The following is a 19,952-nucleotide window of genomic DNA, read 5'->3' as shown; positions in this document are numbered from 1 at the left end:
AATATAATTAAGTATAGACATCAATTGCCAAAATATTTGTTGAGAAATCGCTCTGCTACGTCGATAAAGTCTGGCAACGCACTGCTATGTATACGGACATCGCCATCCGATTTGGCCTGCTGCGCTTTCATTATTCTTAATTGCAAAATGAATTACTCGACAACAAATGCACATACGGGACTTTATTTTTTTTTTTATTTCGCGTATTTTTTTCCAGTCTCAACGATGATGTTTTTTGGTACCCGCTTGAACAATTATAGTATCGGCAACAAAAAAAGAAAAATCATCGAAGCTCGCTATTTTCTAGTCTATTTTCGTAGTTTTTGTCCCTCACGACTGAAAGACTCTCCACTAACATTTAAATTACAGTAACCCTAATCCACACCTACACCCTGACACCCAGAGCACCTTAAGACTTGGGACTTGGGGAGGGACTACCGTTGGGTTACCCTACTCTACTACACTATATATATTATACTAGTGCATTTTAGGATCAGCGCCATCTCGCGCTACGAATTTTGAACTAAAAATTACCCCTAAAACTCGGGGGAAAATTCCCCTCGTAGACTACCACCCCTGGCGCCATCTGATTTGAGGACCTCTTATCTACTTATCTTATCGACTCTTATGACTTAAAAACATTCCCCGAATATGATTTTTCTGAAATCAATCTTCCCTCTGTACAGTTTCTATGATAGTTTGAATTGTTTGAAACGAACTGTACTACGGCTGCAAGAACACAGACAAAAAACCGGGACCACGAGGCCTTTGCTGTTGTTTTCAAACAATCAACAATTTAAAATTGTTTCAGGATACCCTTTTTCGAGTTTATTTAGAGACGCTGCGATGCCGCCAAAACGTGGTCGTCAAACCAAGGTTGGTGAACTGTTTTCTCCATACTGTCTTTAAAATATTAAACATTAATTGTTACAGTAACATAAAATTCAAATTTACTTGCGATTTATGATAGTTTTTGCAAAGAATTTTGCCGCCTCTCGTTCCGTTATTGACTAGTCATGGTTTTTTTATGTTTTTGTAATCGTTTTATCACAACATTTTTAAATTTGCATTAATTGTACAATCAAATGAAAATATCTATAAAAAATTTTTAAGTAACCAATCAGCAAACAAAATATTTTTTAAAGGCAAAGGCTGCTAAGAAATCAGAGGAAAATAAAGAAACGTCAAAGAAAGTAGTATCCAAGAGTAAACTGAAGGATGAAGATGAAGTTGAGAATGGGGAGGACAGTAGTGACAGTGAAGTTGAAGAACCAGTTCCAAAACGAGCCAAAAAAACTGAGAAGAAGGTGGAAGATAAATCAGAACCAAAGGCTCTGTTGAATAAAACAGAGACGAAACTTGAAGAGATAAACTTTGATTGTGACAAAAATAATGCTGATGGGGAAAAGTACAATATCAAAATCTGCACATGGAACGTTTCTGGCATTAGAGCATTGTTAAAGGTAACTTGATAATAAATTAAGTGGTTAATGACTCTATTTACTTTTTATTATTATCAACTTTAGAAAAACGGATTTGATTATTTTGAAAAAGAAGATGCTGATATCATTGCATTGCAAGAAACTAAGTGTGAAACAAAGAAGATACCTGATGAAGTAAAATTGAAAGGATATCAACATTACTTTCTTGACAGTAAGCTCAAAGAATTCTCTAATATTTATGGAATAAAGTTTTAAAAATTTTTGTGTTCAGGCAAGAAAGCTGGATATTGCGGATTGGCATTGCTGTCTAAAAAGAAACCTCTCAATGTTTCGTATGGTTTGAATAATGATGAGTTTGATCATGAAGGAAGACTCATCACTGCTGAATATGACAACTATTACGTATTAAATGTTTGTAAGTTAAATTTTTAAAGTGAAAAACTTATACTAGACACTTTTAAAAATAAATTTGATTATTTGAATATTTTTGAAAATTTTCAGATGTTCCCAATGCTGGTAATAAATTAGTAACCTTACCAAAACGTTTAAAGTGGAATGAAGCTTTTAAAAAATTTGTTCAAGATTTGGATAAAAAAAAACCCGTTATCGTTTGTGGTGACATGAATGTAGCTCATCAAGAAATTGGTATCTAAAATTGCAAACTAAATAACAAAGTTTTTTTTCTGTACTATCAGTAACATTATTTAATAATTTTTCTAGATTTGACAAATCCAAAAACAAATACCAAGAATGCTGGATTTACTCCAGAAGAGCGAGAAGGAATGACTGATTTTCTGAATGCTGGTTATGTAGATACCTTCAGATTTTTGTATCCTGAAAAAACTGGAGTCTATACTTTCTGGTCATATTTTAGAAATGCAAGGGGCAAAAACATTGGCTGGTGAGTCATTTGTTGATGAATCATATTTAATAATAAAAAAATAAGTACTCAATATTACAATTTTCGATTACAGGAGATTGGATTACTTCATCGTCTCTGAGAGGATTAAAAACAAAGTTTGTGACGTAATAAATAGAGACCAGGTGTTTGGAAGTGATCACTGCCCTGTTGTCCTCTATGCAACCTTATAAAAATTTGAAATTACATTTTTCTTTTTTCTTTTTTAATAAGTTCAGTACTTCAAATACGTTCCGTTACTTAAAAAATAATTTATTTATAAAATATATTTCCTAAATACGAGATGTTTAAAATAAAAACGTAATATGTTGTGTGTAATGTAAAATGTTCATACTATACACATATGTTATATAAAAATACTCTCTCTTTCTTACACACATGCGTGTTTTAATTGTGCATTTTTCACAATATCACTTTAGTTTAACCGTAGGATTTCACACATTGCTCGAGAGTCCGCATTTAATGTATTCGGTACAAATTCCCAGTCTGACACATGTTAATTTACATGAAAGCACAACCCAGTATGAGAAACATCACCGAGATTGGGAAAATAGCGTAAACGCCCATACGCGGCACGCATACGGAGACGAGAACCGATATGTCATCGATTTCGTGATCAATTCCATCTCTTGTGGGCACCTCGACGATAACTCTGTCCATCGAAGTGATCGGCAAGGGAAAAATACACTCCGTCTTATTGATGCAAGCTTTGGTGACGTTTTCGTACTGCAAAGTAGGCTTGTAAATATCAAAGACCGCGTGAATATCGTTCGATACTATGTCATTGTCACTGTAAAATATATAGTAGAAGTACCCGTCCTCGGTAATATTGTGATTCGCTTGGGTGTGCTGATTCCCGTCCAGCAAGTAATTCACGTCCATGCACTCCCTCGACGAATTGAACTCGTGAGCCAGAAGAACGTTGCCTTCGTAGCACTGCAGCAAGCCATTTTCGAAGCTCGATATTGAGGAATCGTCGTCAGCGAAATTCTGCGCGTTACCGCCGTGCCTGATGCCTCTATCCAGCAATTCGGGCTTTATGGGCTCCTGGCTTCGCTTCTGCCTCGCGTAAGCCGCTTCGGGGTCCTCCTCTTTCCCAACGTTTTCCGCCTCCAAATCACCACCATCCTTGCTTTCCAAGTTCTGTTTCATTTGTTCCTTGATTTTTTTCAAAGTCTCCTTGTTCCTTCTGTGCTTTTGCCGATGAATGACCGATTCCACGTTTGGATCGTCATTTTCTGGTTGCAGCTTCAACTGTTTGCTTTTCTGATGCCTCGCTTTGTCGGACGACTTTGTCGTATTTTCCGAACCTGGCGATAACTCGTCGTTTGTGTATTTCGTCACGTTTGCTTCGAATGTTTTGAAAAAAGCGTCCAATTCCTTGCTGTCATCCGACGAATTTTCTTCCTTTTCCGCGCTACTTGAGTTCACGGATGAATTCGTATTTGCCATTGATGATACAGTCATGTTCGCATTGATTCCTTGGATTTTCTTCGACGTTTGTTTCAAGCGATTTTTATGAGATTCTGCTTTCCTCGAAATTTGCTCCTTAGAATTAATTTCTTGGGCATTGGACTCAAAAGTAACTTTCACCTACGGCATACGCGTTTATATTTGTTATTTTTTTCGCAAAAAATGGCTTGACCAATTGCTATATTATACATCCATACCTGTTGCTTAGCTTCGGGGATAAATACTCCTGAAGCCCTTGCTTTGTTTTTATTGTGATCCAACATACCACAAGTTCGTAAATTCCTTTCTCCCTTGACCACGAGAATGGATGCACCTTCGAACCTGTGATAAACATTTTTTGTCAGTTATTGTAATTTCTTTTTTTTTTTTTTTTTTTTTTTTTTCAATTTTGAACCAAACTTGTTAAAAGCCAATATGGGTTAAAAATAAAGGAAGAGTATAACGCACACTGCTACAAAAATTAATTAACAGCATGCGAAAATAACGCAGAGTAAAGTGAAAAATAATTATTATATATCTGTATTGTTTATACATTCTATGTTCTCTAATTTTTCTCCACCTCGCTATTATTATAGTAAACAAGAATTTTTTCTTATCAAAGGGAACCATTTTAATTTGTTTCTACGATATAATACATGCGACTGGTAAAACGTATTTTTTTATGGATACAATAAGCTCTTTGAACTAAAGTGGCCAAAGTTATCGCACTTTCGCCCACATTTAAAAAATTAAAATGTTTTCACGCACATATCGTAACAACAAAAAAAAAAAGTTATAAATTCCCAAAGAAACGTATACCTTGAACAAACCGACAGTACCACTTTTGCGCCCTTCAACAGATAGAAGCCCCAATACTCGAGAGTATCATCCGGTAGGGTCATACTTTTTTTCAGTCTTATGTGTTTTTTGTACGAAGTCTTTTCTGGTCTTCTAGACACTTGAAATGCATTAAAAGTTTCGTTCATTTTCAAACGATGCGCCTAAAAATAAAATAGTTTGTTATTAGTTTTTTTGCACGTGCCCTTTGAATTTTCGTAGTCCTTTGAAAAGCGAAAAAAAAAATTTCAGATTTTTCCGAAACTTCAGAACCCTCCTTCACAATGTTAGAAAATGCTTGTATTATATATTAGACCAGCTAAGCTTTTTGAGAACCCGAATTTTCGGAATCTCTGAAACGTTTTAATTTCACGAGGAACAACATTGTTTTTTTTTATTTAAAAAAATAAAAGTGAAATTTCATAATGGCACTTGCAGAACAAAATATCGGCGAAATGCCATCAGTGATCTCCACGATATCCGATTCAGTCACGGCAAACTGAACATCAGCGTAGACACTGTTTTTCAAGTACAACGGTATTATAAGCAGCATCGTTGGAAGTACCATTGTGAGCATGCAAAAAACAACTACTCTCTTAATGCCATGCATTTTTTCAATGCCTGTGAAAGTAAAAGCAGAAAAAAAAAAATTGACGTCAATCAGTATACATTAATGCAATTGAATTAATGAGTCCAAACTGGAGTATGTATGTTTTAAAATTTTTGTGTGCTGGATGAATATGTTTATATTTATCAACTAAAAATCTGATGAAAATCCGTCTAAATCGTTGCATGTGAAGGTAACATTTTACATTAAAAGTATGAAATAATTTTCAGCGTGGAAAAGAGCGTCTTTTTTAAATTTAATTGCAAATGACACATTTTCCGCTAATGTGTTATAAGTATGTTTTACAGTGTTCAAACAAGTCGATGAGCAATGAATGAGCATATTGTATTCGAGCATCTGTTCTTTTCACTTATACCTCGATCGAGTATTTAATTTTTCAAAGGAAGTCCATTGCTACGCCTCTTTTGATAATTAAATTTCTCTTTGCATTTAATGAACAGGATATATATATATATATACATGTAATGTAAAACACATACCTATGTAAATTTGACAGCCAAACCGAGGGAGCCTTCGCATTTATACGCATGCAGTAGTTCGACCGGTATTCAATAGTGGGGCCTTTTTTTAATTTCATTTCGTTTATCGTGGGCACATGAGACTGCGGTGCAACGAGATAATAATTAACGCTAAAAGCTTTGCGCTTGCCAAGGTCTTGATTGTTGTATTGCTCTCAAGTGTAATAAAAGACCCACTGAAACACTGCAGTACTCTGATGTGTCGTTCATCATTTTTCTTTCTTTCTTCTCTTTTTTTTAATTTGATTTTTAATTATATCGTAACTCGCCCGGGTAGCAGCTGATGTATAAATATTTTCGCAAATTTTATCGCGATACGTTGCAAGAGAAAAGTGTATATAAGCACACATTGCCCATCGTAACTATGCTATACTTTTTATTTCACATCTAACACTGTATATATATTATTCCCGTGTTGTTATATTCGTGGATACTGCAATTTATTTGGCGTTTGGACTTTGGACGCGATCGCGATCTCGTTTGACTCTCGCAACTTTCAATTTGCAACAAGACAAACACACATGCATATATATTTTTACGCGTGCGGAGAGTTTTAACAATCGAAAGCTCGAAATTTTTGGCGCGCTCTGTTGAATCGGCACGTGTAAGTGCACACATAGTGTACTTTATTTGTCGCTCTCTTCTGTGATTTTGGTATTTTCGTTTATTGACAATTTATATTTTATATATATATTATTGGCACTCTACAAAGACAGGGAATACAAGATGCGCTGAACCGCACAGTAAACTTGAAAAATCGAGAACTGCGATAAAATTGTACGTCAATGATGTGTTATCTGATGTGTACCTACTAAGTAAGTATTATAGACTTCCTTTCATTGTAAACAGGTGATGATGTGGAGCGATATAGCAACAAAATTAATTTTTAAAGAAAAACCTTTGTCTAAAAGGAATGTACATATAGTGAAATTGGTAAATCTACGATGAGGTAGCTGCAGTTTCTTGAGGCTTAATTGTTATAAAAAAAATAAAATGTAGGTAGCGCAGGTTTGTAAAAGTGTAAACTGCGGAAAATGTAAAATGATTGTCACGTATGAGTGCCCTGTTTCAATGCACCCGTATAGCTTTTCTCGTCAAGATTGTTAGAAATCTTTGTGATTTTGTTTGTTCCGTTGACAGCTCCTTCTCGAGCGCTAAATAGTTATCTTATCTGCAATTTTTCTTACGAAATCCAAACATTGCACTGTTGATAAAAGACAAGAAAAAGTTACCCAACCATTTTATAGTAAAATAATTGTATTTTACTCTCTATTAACCTGTTTTCCCATTTCACCAAGTTGACGAATAAAAATGTTTAAATTCTGAATAAAGTTGAACATATTATTTCACTACAACGATGATAAATCATCAATAACATCATCGCATTTAAAAAAAAATCATAATTTCTTATGAACTTTCAGTATTATTTCACGTTAAATGTTTTCCCAAGTTAAATGTTTTCCCAAAGCCTCGTGGTCTAGCGATAAAACATACAATCTTATCTGAGATAAAAATCAACAATAACTTAAGACATACTTTTTTTCTCCACGCAAACAGAAAATAAATTATTAAAATAGCATTTTGTATCAATTAGAATTTTTCTTATTCTTCGTAATGACCAATAAAGTCAGCTATTAATTATTTTCTGTATTGCGATTTGTTTTTAAAAGTATGAATGACGACAGGCTGATAAGAGAAAGTATATTTTTCGACGAAGGCGTTTTAACTTATCAACACTAGAAAAGTTTTTTATTTATAAATTTGTATTCAAATGACTAAAACGTTCCATGTACGCTCATCATTTTACACTGTCTGTTTGTAAAGTGTTACTATCTTTGAGCAAGTGCTTGAAGTTCGCTCATCATTTACGTTGCTCAAAAATCATAATAATCAATCCGTATGTATTTTTTGAAAATGATCAGTAAAGTTAGACTTTAAATACTATTTAAGTAAATTAACCATTCGGGTTTCGGGCTTAAACACTAAAGAGATATAAAACAAAGCTGAAAGTTAATCCAGATCATTATTGGGTGTTCTGATCTTAATCCAAATGAATTGCCATTGAATTAAAGAACAAAAATAATTTCCAAAATGCCGAAAACTTTCATCAGACTTGAAGTGAAAATAATTTATACGTAACTTTGAAAGAGAGAGAGAGAGAGAAAAGAGTTACAAGCAGGTGAACAAGACTAAAGCATGATAATCACTCACGGTGTAAAAGATCCAAGGACTGGTACTTGTAAGAGTGGTAATATGCCACATTGTTGGAGGTGGATTTATTTTTGTCGCCAAACATTGTAACTTTAATGTTTTAACCCGCACTTGAAGAATAATAACAAAAAATGTTGAACCATAGGAGTTGAAAAAAAAAAATACCACACAGACTTGTCCAAAGGAAAAATTAACGCGTCACTTCTACGTGCGTTCACGCATTGCTTATCTTTCGGCAATACACCGAACTCCGTAAAAGGTGAGATGTAGCTTATTGCTTTCTTGCTCTGCGACTGATTGCGCTGAAAATTTTGGGTGGGGATGACCACGTGAGACATGATAAGCAGCGCACACCTCACGTTGACGAAAGCTCAGTCACATTATCATACCTACTTATATGGCTTGATGTTGTTCGAAACACCGCCCTTAGAATCTCCCTCGGATGCATGAATACGACCCCAATTAATGCTCTCCATCACATTGCGACTTTGGAGACTCTGTATTTTAGACGCCGGGAAATGGCTGCGAGGTATTTGCTGAGAACGGTTAGTAATGGGAGAAATATGTTGGTACCCAAGTTCAGACTCTTGCAGGAGAAACCGGAGGACACCGTCCAGCCGGGGGGCACCTTTTGTATTCTGTGTGGCTTCAAAATAGAGGCGTCTTTGACGCATGCATTGATAGATCGAGGCCCTCGGCTTTCGAAATACCGTACGACACATTATTTCTGAGTGAATCGGTCGATCTGGGGAGCTCGTCTGACGCGAGTCCTCGGGGGAGGGGGAATTCGGGTCTGGGGCCGGACGACTGTCGCGTTTCCGTCTACATATTTGTATGAAGGAAATTAACGATTCTGAAAAAACTATCAGTTTTGTTTTATACCTCTGTAGTGTTTCAACACTTTTAAGTGTAATACAACCCTTTGGTGGTAGTACTTCCACAATGCGGTGCTTTTTAAAAAAATGTTAATAATTTTCGTATTGCGGGTAACAATTTTCATGTAAACCCATTTTCATTGTATAGCGCGAGTCGACAAAAAGGTCATAATTACTTTATCTAATCATCAAACACAATTTTAGACGATGCTAAGTAATAGCCATTTTTTACAGATTTCGTATGCTTCAACGACAGATGAATTTCAGTGAGCATAGCTTTTCCGAAATAAGTATTTTCATGTGTCTGAAAGAAAATAATATATAATTATTTATCCATATAATATATGCTTATTTTTAACTCATAGTCAGTGCACTACGTGAATGCATTCTTACTTCTAAGACATATGATGCATCAAACGTCCCTCGTTTTTGATATCCTTGAGTCTCATCTAAGAGAAAATGTGTATTCATTGCTGTCATATGCAACTTTACTCTATCGTACTGTCTTCTTGTTAAACCTTGGATACATATTTATTGAAAAAAAAAACAATATATATAAGATATGTCGTTAAAAAAGATCCTTTCATCGAAAAAGTAAAGTTTTACCTTCATCAATAAAGTAATCAGCAATTTTATTAGATATTTGTTGAAGACAACCACTCTCATCATGAACCTTTATGTATAATATTTCGGCTTCTCTTGGATCATCATTCATGATTTCTACTCCTCTGTACTCCACCTCTATTGGTCCATTTTTATTCAAAATTGGCCTACATTTAATTGAATCATGAAAAAACTGTCTCAATTGTTAATACAGTATGTATTACTTCAAAATTTTTTTACATGACAATGTCAGTCTTGCAAGTATTCAAAGCTTCAATGGCTTTTGTCCGATCTTCTTCGTCCAATAAAACCAACATAATAATAGTAAGGTGCAATTTTTCTGGTTTTTGAAATATTTCTTCCTGTATCCCCCTTGCCCCTATGCCACAATTTTCTAAAATATCATCTTTGAATTTTTTGAAATTTCCTTTTACTTCATCAAAGTTGGCTGGTATTGAAATGAAATGAGTAAATTCTAATTTACTTCTAGAAGTTTCTATCAACAAATCAATTCTTGTCCTTGCAGAAAAAATGTCTCTACGGTTCGCTCCAGTAATAACTTGAAAAAATAAATATTTAGCAAGTATTGGACATAAGCAATACGATGAATCATTTCACTTACTTATATCACCATTTTGACCTTGTCTAGGTACTGTGATTACAGTATTTGTATCGGTTTCCAATCGTTTTAAGGTAGCTCCCTTAGACCCAATAATAAAACGATAAAAATTACTGCAACGACAATAAAGTTATCTTATTGTTGGTACAAGTACAGCCAAAATTAACTGAATTAAAAAAATTCAAGTGCACCTATTCACATAAAACCTGTGTTCCAAACGATCACCCCTCACTGGTACGATTTCAATGGAAGCATCGCAAGATTCTTCATCGTTCGATCCATAATCTGGTTCATAAGCCTCTTCAACATAAGATTGCAGCTCTTTTTCTTGACACCAAGCAGAACTGTCACAACATCTATAACATCTGCCATCCACCCACACTAACTCCGGCTCTAATATATCTTCCATCGCAAAAATCTTTTTATCTAATTTAAAAGTGAACACACACAACGAATATTAAGTTTAAGGTTAACAACATGATTTATTCAATAAAAAGTACAAAGATATGTACAAACAACATTAAAAATATATTATGATCGACATAGAAACACTCGTAAAAATAGTTTGGCGAATGAAAGATGTTTACATAAATAATAACATCAAAGATAATAATCGAATTTTTACCAAACAATGTATGTCTGCGACATTTAAAGTTGCAAACTGACGTTTGTAGGCTCCGATCTCCGACACGTATACGTAACAACATAAACAAAAACAAGCATGTTATGTCAAACAAGCATCGCCCATATATCGCCGCAATAAGACTAGCTAGTGACTATCAGTGCATCCAACTGAACGGTTTTATCCCACCATAAAAAAAAAAGTTACTAGACTCATTTTTTACTTCAAGTTCCGCGGCTCCGCAACACTTTTTTTTTTGAGACTTAATTTCGAGCCATTTTTGCAGTAGGGCACCGTAGTTTCATAAATAATACATTTTTTTCACTATTTTATAATTACAATGTAATTGACACGTTTAACATTCAAAATTCGATGATAGAAGTTCATCACGGACGAGGATTCAGTATTTACATCACAATAAATTTCTTGGTCTCCAGCAAGATTTGCCAGTTCTGTTATGTCGCCCATCACTGTTGAACCGATCTGGAAATCGTTCAACTGTATTTACAGGAAAGTAAGGGTGCCTGTACATGGGCGTCTTAATGTCTTAAGACTGCAAGCCACACCTATGGCGGGTGATTCATTCAAACTGATGTTAACTGAATACCGATATAATTTGTTTTAAACAAGGAAATAGACACTTTATTCATCATAAAACTATGTAACCTGATTACATTATAACGTTAGAACATTTTTAAGGCATCAATTGAAAAGTTTCTACAATTCATGTTAATACAATAATTTTTTCAACATAACCTCTCTTTTGAACGACTCAGCGTTAACAAAATTTTTTTTAGTTTTGGTGGCTAAATATCTTTCCAATATCATAATGCAATCACGTAACATAGTTTTGTTATGAACAGGATGCCTATTATCTTGTTTAAAACAAATTATATCAATATTCAGTTAACGTCAGTTTGAATTGAATCACCCGCCATAGGTTTGGCTTACAGTCTTAAGACATTAAGACGCCCATGTACATGCACCCTTACACTTAAAAACCCGGCATACAATGAAAAGTAAAATTACATCAATAACTTCTTGGAACTGGAGTGGTTGTGAATGGAAGAGATGAGAAAACTGATGGTGAAAAATTACATGACCTGAAATAAATTTGTTCGAGATTCACATGTTCATTTGCGTCACATTCGTTAACGATTTCTTGGTCAATTTGTAACAGAAACATACGTTTTGATATGTTTAAACAAGTTAGAAAAATGTATTGATTTCCTCGTACTAATTTTAATAATGGTTAAAACCATAATTTTCACTACAATTATGTTTAAGTATATGGACACAAAATAAAATTCATTTGAAGATGTTAGGATCGTCACACGAATTGATAAAAAAAAAAAAAAATTGAACACTGACAGAGGGAGCTTTTAAAAGAGCGGGCATAGTTTGAAAAAATTAGTCGCAATACGAGTGTGTAAATATTAATATACTTACTGTGAAAATCACGTAATATTTTACCTATTTTTAGTTTCAATTATCACCTTATCTGCCGTGAAAACCCTAAAACTTGTATTAATTTTAGGAAAATTATCATGCGCTTCGCATACAATACATTTAAATGATGAAAAAGTTCGGTTTATAAAAAAATAAACAATTCGGTTGGACATTGATTGTTTTTGTAATCGATTATTTTACGAATGAAAAAAAAGTATATGTGTAGTATGTATCGAGTTCACTTGTTATTAGAACCAAGTCGAGAGAGATTCATTGCCGGCTAAAGCATTCCATAGAGTGATAAAAAGAAGATGCCGTGTATAGACGGCAAGACGCGTACCCTCAGGGATGTGGCAAGGCAAATTCTGGGAAAACAATTACGCCGGTCACAAAAAAAGGAAAAAAAAAAACCTAGGCTCGGTCGAATAATCATTATTCCCACGTATCTGTACACGTACGCATACACGAACCCAGTAAAGGATGTGAGGAGTATGTACATGGGTATCGGCATACCTCCTCGCTCTCTGTGGGGGTTGCTATTTAATCGCTTTCTCGGTATATATCCTCGACTCGGCGCGTTCTTCCCTATCCTATACCAGTTTCTCAATTCTCTGTTCTTCTTATATATACACGCATGTGCGTTGTATCTGAAAAATTCTACGAAAAATTCTCACTTGTGATCAGTTTTAATTACTAGTTTTTTTTTTTTTTCACACCTTTAGAATTCATAGATATCTCTTTTTACTCAGAGGGTGAAAATATAACGCATGTAGCGCGCACAAACGAGCTTTTGGATGAACTTTGTTGAGTCAAAAAACAAAATATCCAGATCTAAAGTCACTATAAGCATATCTAAGCTAATTCTTTGAAATTGCAGGTTTTATACATTAAATTTCAATCTAACAAATCTCGATCGATCGGCCTTTTATTGAGCTTATTTTTAGCACTGTTGATTGCCTTTTTGGGCCCACCACCGCATTATGTTCTGGGTGTTTGATAACAAAAATGTGAAAAAGATCGGTAAGGAATGTTACCGATATCGCGCCTCACTTTACGACCTGATCTACATCTTCTAACTGCACCGGAGCTCAATGCCGATCCGATTAAGTGGCGAAAAAATAAAAATAAAGATCGTTAAGACCTTATCTTTTAAAACCAAATCTTATTTTTTTTTTTTTTTTTTCGTAAGCTCGCTCGTGTACAACACACAGCCGTGCATTAGACATACACCACCTATGCTCCCGAGCCATGCCACCCGTATGAAACAAACCTGCACGTTTTATATGGTTAGTCGCGTATAAGCCCCTTCTTCTCTCTCGGAGTAAGTCCCACCACGGCCGATGACGTCAGCCCGCATCGAGATCGGCAAAGGAAAGGAAACGCGCTTGGGCGAGGGGGTCGGCTCTCTCCCTCTGCTCCTCCGGTGCCATTGCCACTCCGACCTGGCTCCTCTCTTGGTGCGTCGTGCATTCCGAGTTGGGATAGTTTGTTCGCAGGAGCTCCGCGATCCGTTCGCTATACATACTTGTTTTATCGCGTTTTAAGTCTTATTTTATTATTTTTTTTTTTTCCCTCGCAAAGAGCCAGTTTTTGTTTTTGCCTTTTATTGGAGTCTAATGTGAGAAACAAGAGGCGCGTCGGGAGTGACACGGTGATTTTGTTTTTTTCGCCTATTGCGAGACACAGGCAGGTATACAGGAGAGCGTGCGTGAAAGTGAAACGAGGAGGAGATCTTGTCGCTCCGCCTGGAGGTGTAGGTGTATACGCGCGCGTACGTGAGTAATGTAATGCCTTGTACGTCATATTTATAGTGTGCCACCGCATGTGATGAACGATACATTATAGTACGGTCTGGGTGTTGGTGGTTTTTTGTGATTCACCCACCGTTTCTTCGTCATCGGACAGGTTGGTAAGTATTTATTGATTTTTTTTTTTCAAATACCTCTGTTATATCGATGAAAATCGGTATGGCCCGAAAACCGATTTTTGTGACATTTTTTTGTTTCACTAGTGGCACGTAGCTACACGTTGACAGATTTAGATTATAATTTATTTTTTACCAAGTATGCATGCGTAAACTAAAGATCGATGATTCTCTTTGCTGCCAAACATTTCCTGTAACGATTTATTATCAGTAACTTCATCGTATGTATATCAACGAACATCTGAAATGGCAAGAAAAACTAGTGGGGACATAGAAATAAAAACAGTTCCAACGTAATAATTGTGCATGGAGAATATATATATATATATATATATAAAATTATATAGTGACATTTACACGTTGGAGCGAAGAAAAAAAAAATTGCGCAATCGCGGCAATCTCGGTTAATTGATATAATAAGTTCACCTCTGCTCTCGAGTTGCTCATTAACGTCGCTGCGTGTGTTTTAATCTAATCTCGAGTCTTAACATGATTTTACTGTCAATTACGTAAATTGCAAAAAAAACCACCATCAAGTATAACGGTGGTGCATAACATTTCTTTCTTGAGATATAGATACATGTAGTTCTACTCGTACAACCGTTGAAAGCAAAGAATCTTTATACGAAAACCAACAACAACAATTCACGTAAATGCTGATCGGGTGTACAATTCACGATTTGCCATTCAACGAGTAATTTCCTTAATTGTGTCATCCCACAATAAAAAATTTAATTTAAAAAACAACAGAGAGATACCCAACACCCCGAAAAATCACCCTCTATTGTGTGTATCACTGGATCTTCTCTTTTCCGCGTATGTATAACTGCAGAGCAGCGGCAAGTTGTTGTCCCTGTAATATTATACGTACAGTCACTTTCCCGCTATTGTTTCAGCCAGTCCAGCCCATTTATAACGAGCTGCGAGAAATATATATATGGTGTATACATGTACCACCTCTCTCGGCTTGGCTCCGACTACCAGAGGATGAGGGTACGGGCGCACACTTAGGTGTTGCTCACCTCGAAAGAGAGAGAGAGAGAGAGAGGAGCACATTGTCCTCGGAAAGGTAAAAAAGAAGGAAGCAGAAATCGAGAGGAGCAACGATATACAAGAATGCGCGGATGCGGCGAGAGCGGAAAAGTCAAATTGACGACCGGACCGCGGTTGCCGCCGCTTCTCCCTGTACCAGATATACTGCGGTGGTATCACGGTAATTTGCCATTTTTTTCCTCTCCCCCTGCCTTTCTCAGGAGTACAGTAGTCATCGTACGTATACATTATACCTGTGTATATATAGAGGGTATATAATATTATGGGTACATTACACAGGTTGCACCTGCGATGATGTTTCTTTTACAACATGTACCGATGTACACTCGAGCGCGTGCACGGCCATCTGTGCATTTATTTATACATGTATATTGCACGCAAAAACGCTCGATCGGTCGTGTACTTATTTACTCATTTGCACGCAATGGGAATTCGAAATGAAAGTTACACGCGTGATGTTGTTGATTTGAGCTAGGGGCTCTTGTGGGGAGCTATACGTAAGGAAAAACACGTACGCGAGTAGGTTTTGCATACATAAATTGAAACGCGATTATAATATGTTCTCGCGATCTCTCGTTGTCGATTGATCTTAAGATGTACATTGGTACTTTGAGGAAAAAAAAAAAAACAAAAAAAAAAAAAACATGTTTCACAATTGCCACACTACGCGCCTGTATAGCCATATGATAGAGGCACACTTGATAGTCGAGAAAGAATTGCCCATGTATTTTAAAAATAAATTTTCTGTCCGACGATCTCAGCCTCGGGGACATGTCACGGATACGCAAGTTGTCCGCGAACAGAGACACTGAACCGCAGCGATGACCCGCCGAGCCGATAAGAATAAGAAACAGGCGCGCGCCCGAACGTTACTTCATATCCACTGCCCGAAAAACTCAGCCGAGCTCACAATTATACACTTATATAGCCACCAAGACCGGTGAGCCCTCGAATTATCGTATACGTATAATCAATCATGGTCGTACCGATCGAGCTTTCAACTAGACTTTTCGGGAAAGGAGTAGCTTGAATTGGATCGTCAGAGGTGGGTGTTATATCGAGAGGGAGGACATGTGGCCGAGACCGACGAGGATGCGACGCGCGTGGCCGGTGCTCGTTTTCGTGCTCCTGGCCGCGGGTGGCTTGCTGCTGTTCGCCAAAAGTGGCCAGAACGAGGATCCGCGGTACGACCCGACCCGTGATTTCGTCCACCTGGAGTGAGTATATTTTCTAATTTTTCTCCCTCCGTTCTCCTGTACTTGGTATACAAAAAACGCGTCGTTTTCTATGCTCGGTCAGACTGTCGGAAGGGCAAAGGGAGTACATCGACAAGCGGGGCGTGCACGTGGTCGTCGGCCACTACGTCGGCAACTCCATGGACTCGTTGCAAGTTCCGAACATCACAAAAGGTACGTACATACTTGATATACCGATCACGCACACGCAATACAAAGTAGGACAGAGTGACGATCGAATGATATTTTAACGGTTTATCCCACGCGCGTAACAGAGCTGATCAACAAAAATATGTTCGATCCGCGCGCCTACGAGGGAACCAATGGCTCACCGGTTCAGATACCCGCGAAGGATTTTCAGTTGATGCAACAGTTGTTTCAAATCAATCGGTACAATTTGTTGGCCAGCGACAGGATACCGCTGAACCGATCCCTACCGGACGTCAGGAAGAAAATGTAAGCCCTATATTATAACATCATGTATATATCTTTTTTTTCACACGAGTACATATACACCTATTATGTACGCGCTACACCATAATATTATACGTATACACAGTTACTCGCGTGCTCGTTTGGCGTGTAATTGATATATATGTAGGATGCATCATTACATTATACGCGTGAGAGCCCAATCGTCCAATATGTATATAGTGTACCTGCATGTATGTAGTAATCAAACAAGACGTTGTTCGCCGCAGGTGCACGTCGAGGTACGCGAATTTATCCGATCTGCCGACCACGTCGGTCATCATTGTTTTTCACAACGAGGCGTGGAGCACCCTACTGCGCACCGTGCACAGCGTGATCAACCGATCGCCCAAGCGTTTGCTCAAGGAAATCATCCTCGTCGACGACAGCAGTGACAGAGGTATACCTCATACATATGCAATAATTTAGATTTTTTTTTTTTTTTTTTTTTTTTTGTGATAAATAATATTTATATACGTATATGTTGCTGTAGAATTCCTGAGAAGGCCGTTGGACAAGTACGTGGCGCTGCTGGAGGTACCGACGCGGGTGCTGAGATCGGCCAATCGGATCGGCCTGGTTAACGCGAGACTGATGGGCGCGAGTCAAGCTCGAGGGGACGTTTTGACTTTTTTGGACGCACACTGTGAGTGTACGGCTGGTAGGTAAGCTCCTTCTTGTATATAATACTGTACGCGGCACACACGTGTCGATTCGGTACAATTGTATGGTAAAATATTTTTCTGTCGGCTGGGACGAACGAGAGTATAATTGTATACATAGAGTGCAATTGTTTTTCAACTGGTCGATTGATCCGTTGGTTTGTTTCAGGATGGCTGGAGCCACTTTTGGAAGCAATATTTAAGAATCGAACGAGAGTCGTCTCACCAGTGATCGACATCATCAACGACGATACCTTCGGCTACACTAGGTGCATATACGTTATGTATAATATATATATATATATATATATATATATATATATATATATATATATTAGTACGTGATAACGATAAGTGATGGTGATAACGATTTGTTTACGTTTTTATCGGCTTTTCGGCCAATGAGTTCAAAGTTCAAGCTCAAGAATTGGATCAGCCGTCTGGCGGGTGATCTGTATGACCAACAGACACGTGCGAGCATTAATTATGTTTAGTTTTTTCCTCTTGATACAAAGTTGCGTCAAGACGATCGAGAATTTGAAAGCTGTCGAGAAATAACGGGAAAAAAAATCTCGTAGGTCCTTCGAGTTGCACTGGGGCGCGTTCAATTGGGACCTACACTTTCGATGGCTGATGCTGAACGGCGCCCTTTTGCGCGAGCGCCGCGAGAACGCGGTCGACCCCTTCAAGACACCGGCGATGGCCGGGGGCCTTTTTTCCATGGAGCGCGACTACTTCTTCGAGCTGGGCAGCTACGACGAGCGCATGAGGATCTGGGGCGGTGAGAACCTCGAGCTGTCCTTTCGGGTCTGGCAGTGCGGGGGTAGCGTCGAGATAGCCCCCTGCTCGCATGTCGGCCACATATTCCGTAAATCCTCGCCCTACACCTTCCCCGGGGGCGTGGACGATGTGCTCTACGGGAACCTGGCGAGGGTCGCTCTCGTCTGGATGGACGACTGGGGCAAGTTTTACTTCAAGTTCAACCCACGTGAGTGCACTTCTTTGTAGTACCCCATATGTGATGGTGTCCAAGTTGAAGGTGTCCGCGCGGATTCTGAAAAAGTCTGCGTATTTTATATTATAAAACAATTGTATAGTGCCATTTTTTTTTTCTGTTCTGGAAAATGAAAGTACTCACCGAGCATGCGGATAATTTTAAAAATCAAAAGCTTAGAAAAAGATGTTTTTCCCAGACTTTGGTTGTTTTTGCGTACAAGAAAAGTTATATGATATTCGATACATAAACCAAGCCTGCAAACATAAAAATCTGTACAAGTGTTTCTAAAAATTTTCTTCGCACCCAGAAAATTTGCAAAGTAGCCGTATTTGCTCCGATTAAAGGGGGTAAAGGTGGACACCGGTCGGCGATGAGAAGCCAAAAGTAGAGATGATGCAGCGGTTGATTGTAAATTTTGCAAAAATTAATTTCAGAGGCCGAACGCGTACGCGATAAGCAGCAAATCAGATCGAGATTGGTATTGAGGGAAAGATTGAAGTGCCAGAGTTTCGAATGGTATTTGGATAACGTTTGGCCGGATCACTTTTTTCCGAAAGACGATCGTTTTTTCGGACAGGTACCTGATAAACAAATACAACCTCAATATAAGGCTTACAGTAGTTTGTTAAAAAGCAACAATTTTCATAGATCGTTCATCCATCCTCGAATAAGTGTCTTATGAGGCCAATCAACAAGGGCTTGTACTCGCAGCCCTTGGGCTTGGCAGCCTTCCAAGATTGCATATCACCGCCGAACCTCAGTCAAATGTTCGTGATGCGGCAGGACGGTGTTATCATGACGGACGAGAGCGTGTGTCTGGAGGCCCCCGAGCGAGACGAAAGGCACGACAAACCCAAGGTCAAACTAATGGCTTGTAGTAACGCCAACGGCCAAAAATGGCAACACGTTGAAAAAGTGGGTGACAGCGTACTATTTTTTTTTTTTTTTTTTTTTGAGAAAATGTTTCATATGTATTCTTTCAGGAAAAAATAATCAAACATGTATCGTCCGATATGTGTCTTGAGAGACCGTCCAAAGAGAACGAGGGCCCGGTTGTCGCAGCCTGCACGGGCTATGATGAACAAAGTTGGGAGTTGAAAAGCATTCCATGGAAATAAGCATTTGGTTCCTCACAGTGAAAAACGAAATATATATATATTTTTTTGTTTCTTTCAAAGATACCACATAAATATTTTCATTTTTAAGTTTAAGATAAAGACTGAACTAGGTAAAATAATGTACTTGATAATGTTTACTTCAGCTGCACACGGAATAACATTTGTTTCACAGGGTGGGTGTTTGCTAGTACATAATCTTGTACAAAAGTTACAAAAAAAAAAAAAAAACATTAAGATTGAATGTAGGAGTGGAAGAGGATTTATATGTAAACGCAATGTACTTTGGTTCCGTAAAAATCTTGTCACCTGTTTAATTT

General features: G+C 37.6%; 4 protein-coding genes across 5 annotated transcripts; 2 read left to right on the top strand and 2 right to left on the bottom strand.

The window, feature by feature from the left end:
• Nucleotides 1-757: 757 nt before the first annotated feature.
• Rrp1 (Recombination repair protein 1) lies at nt 758-2,689 on the top strand. The gene is made up of 7 exons (XM_023391658.2): nt 758-876; nt 1,146-1,463; nt 1,527-1,653; nt 1,714-1,857; nt 1,944-2,087; nt 2,163-2,343; nt 2,417-2,689. Exons 1-7 carry the CDS (start codon nt 847-849, stop codon nt 2,532-2,534), a joined length of 1,062 nt encoding a protein of 353 aa, XP_023247426.2. The 5' UTR covers nt 758-846; the 3' UTR covers nt 2,535-2,689.
• Nucleotides 2,690-2,703: 14 nt separating this feature from the next.
• Nucleotides 2,704-8,842, bottom strand: LOC106635804 (uncharacterized). 2 transcript variants are annotated; one of them, XM_089593273.1, is made up of 6 exons: nt 8,008-8,842; nt 5,087-5,271; nt 4,633-4,814; nt 4,032-4,155; nt 3,860-3,954; nt 2,704-3,778 (listed from the first exon to the last, which is right to left on the bottom strand). In XM_089593273.1, the coding sequence occupies exons 1-6, from the start codon at nt 8,090-8,092 to the stop codon at nt 2,863-2,865; spliced, it is 1,587 nt and encodes a 528-aa protein (XP_089449399.1). In that variant the 5' UTR covers nt 8,093-8,842; the 3' UTR covers nt 2,704-2,862. The 2 variants fall into 2 exon arrangements, with proteins under 2 accessions (XP_089449399.1, XP_014203436.2); XM_014347950.2 differs by having other exon boundaries at nt 2,704-3,954; nt 8,008-8,840.
• A 20-nt stretch (nt 8,843-8,862) lies between these two features.
• On the bottom strand, nt 8,863-10,847 carry LOC106635840 (activating signal cointegrator 1 complex subunit 1). The gene is made up of 7 exons (XM_014347992.2): nt 10,730-10,847; nt 10,296-10,530; nt 10,108-10,217; nt 9,726-10,044; nt 9,489-9,652; nt 9,276-9,400; nt 8,863-9,186 (listed from the first exon to the last, which is right to left on the bottom strand). The coding sequence occupies exons 1-7, from the start codon at nt 10,809-10,811 to the stop codon at nt 9,064-9,066; spliced, it is 1,158 nt and encodes a 385-aa protein (XP_014203478.2). The 5' UTR covers nt 10,812-10,847; the 3' UTR covers nt 8,863-9,063.
• Nucleotides 10,848-13,629: 2,782 nt separating this feature from the next.
• On the top strand, nt 13,630-19,949 carry LOC149374514 (polypeptide N-acetylgalactosaminyltransferase 3). The gene is made up of 12 exons (XM_089593272.1): nt 13,630-14,084; nt 14,996-15,312; nt 15,914-16,369; nt 16,452-16,561; nt 16,663-16,843; nt 17,089-17,258; nt 17,352-17,519; nt 17,690-17,789; nt 18,099-18,508; nt 18,952-19,094; nt 19,166-19,432; nt 19,501-19,949. Exons 3-12 carry the CDS (start codon nt 16,224-16,226, stop codon nt 19,633-19,635), a joined length of 1,830 nt encoding a protein of 609 aa, XP_089449398.1. The 5' UTR covers nt 13,630-14,084; nt 14,996-15,312; nt 15,914-16,223; the 3' UTR covers nt 19,636-19,949.
• The last annotated feature ends 3 nt before the right edge of the window (nt 19,950-19,952 follow it).

Source organism: Copidosoma floridanum, unplaced genomic scaffold (genome assembly GCF_036245765.1).
Source record: "Copidosoma floridanum isolate Cflo_tuat_1 unplaced genomic scaffold, Cflo_Japanese_pri ptg000019l, whole genome shotgun sequence".
Taxonomy (NCBI): Eukaryota; Metazoa; Arthropoda; class Insecta; order Hymenoptera; family Encyrtidae; genus Copidosoma; species Copidosoma floridanum.
The sequence above is the reverse complement of the archived record's forward strand: the minus strand, read 5'-3'. Positions and strand labels throughout refer to the sequence as shown.

What these genes read in the sequence shown, in the direction of transcription:
- Rrp1 (XM_023391658.2), top strand. Translation starts at nt 847, where the DNA reads ATGCCGCCAAAACGTGGTCGTCAAACCAAG. An exon ending in AACGTGGTCGTCAAACCAAG is followed by an intron (nt 877 to 1,145) that starts GTTGGTGAACTG and finishes TATTTTTTAAAG; the next exon opens with GCAAAGGCTGCTAAGAAATC. An exon ending in TCAACATTACTTTCTTGACA is followed by an intron (nt 1,654 to 1,713) that starts GTAAGCTCAAAG and finishes TTTTGTGTTCAG; the next exon opens with GCAAGAAAGCTGGATATTGC.
- LOC106635804 (XM_014347950.2), bottom strand. Translation starts at nt 8,092, where the DNA reads ATGTTTGGCGACAAAAATAAATCCACCTCCAACAATGTGGCATATTAC. An exon ending in GTCCTTGGATCTTTTACACC is followed by an intron (nt 5,272 to 8,007) that starts GTGAGTGATTAT and finishes TTACTTTCACAG; the next exon opens with GCATTGAAAAAATGCATGGC. An exon ending in TTTCGCCGATATTTTGTTCT is followed by an intron (nt 4,815 to 5,086) that starts GCAAGTGCCATT and finishes TTTTATTTTTAG; the next exon opens with GCGCATCGTTTGAAAATGAA.
- LOC106635840 (XM_014347992.2), bottom strand. Translation starts at nt 10,811, where the DNA reads ATGTTGTTACGTATACGTGTCGGAGATCGGAGCCTACAAACGTCAGTT. An exon ending in CACAGGTTTTATGTGAATAG is followed by an intron (nt 10,218 to 10,295) that starts GTGCACTTGAAT and finishes TTGTCGTTGCAG; the next exon opens with TAATTTTTATCGTTTTATTA. An exon ending in AGGTCAAAATGGTGATATAA is followed by an intron (nt 10,045 to 10,107) that starts GTAAGTGAAATG and finishes TATTTTTTCAAG; the next exon opens with TTATTACTGGAGCGAACCGT.
- LOC149374514 (XM_089593272.1), top strand. Translation starts at nt 16,224, where the DNA reads ATGTGGCCGAGACCGACGAGGATGCGACGCGCGTGGCCGGTGCTCGTT. An exon ending in CGTGATTTCGTCCACCTGGA is followed by an intron (nt 16,370 to 16,451) that starts GTGAGTATATTT and finishes ATGCTCGGTCAG; the next exon opens with ACTGTCGGAAGGGCAAAGGG. An exon ending in CCGGACGTCAGGAAGAAAAT is followed by an intron (nt 16,844 to 17,088) that starts GTAAGCCCTATA and finishes TGTTCGCCGCAG; the next exon opens with GTGCACGTCGAGGTACGCGA.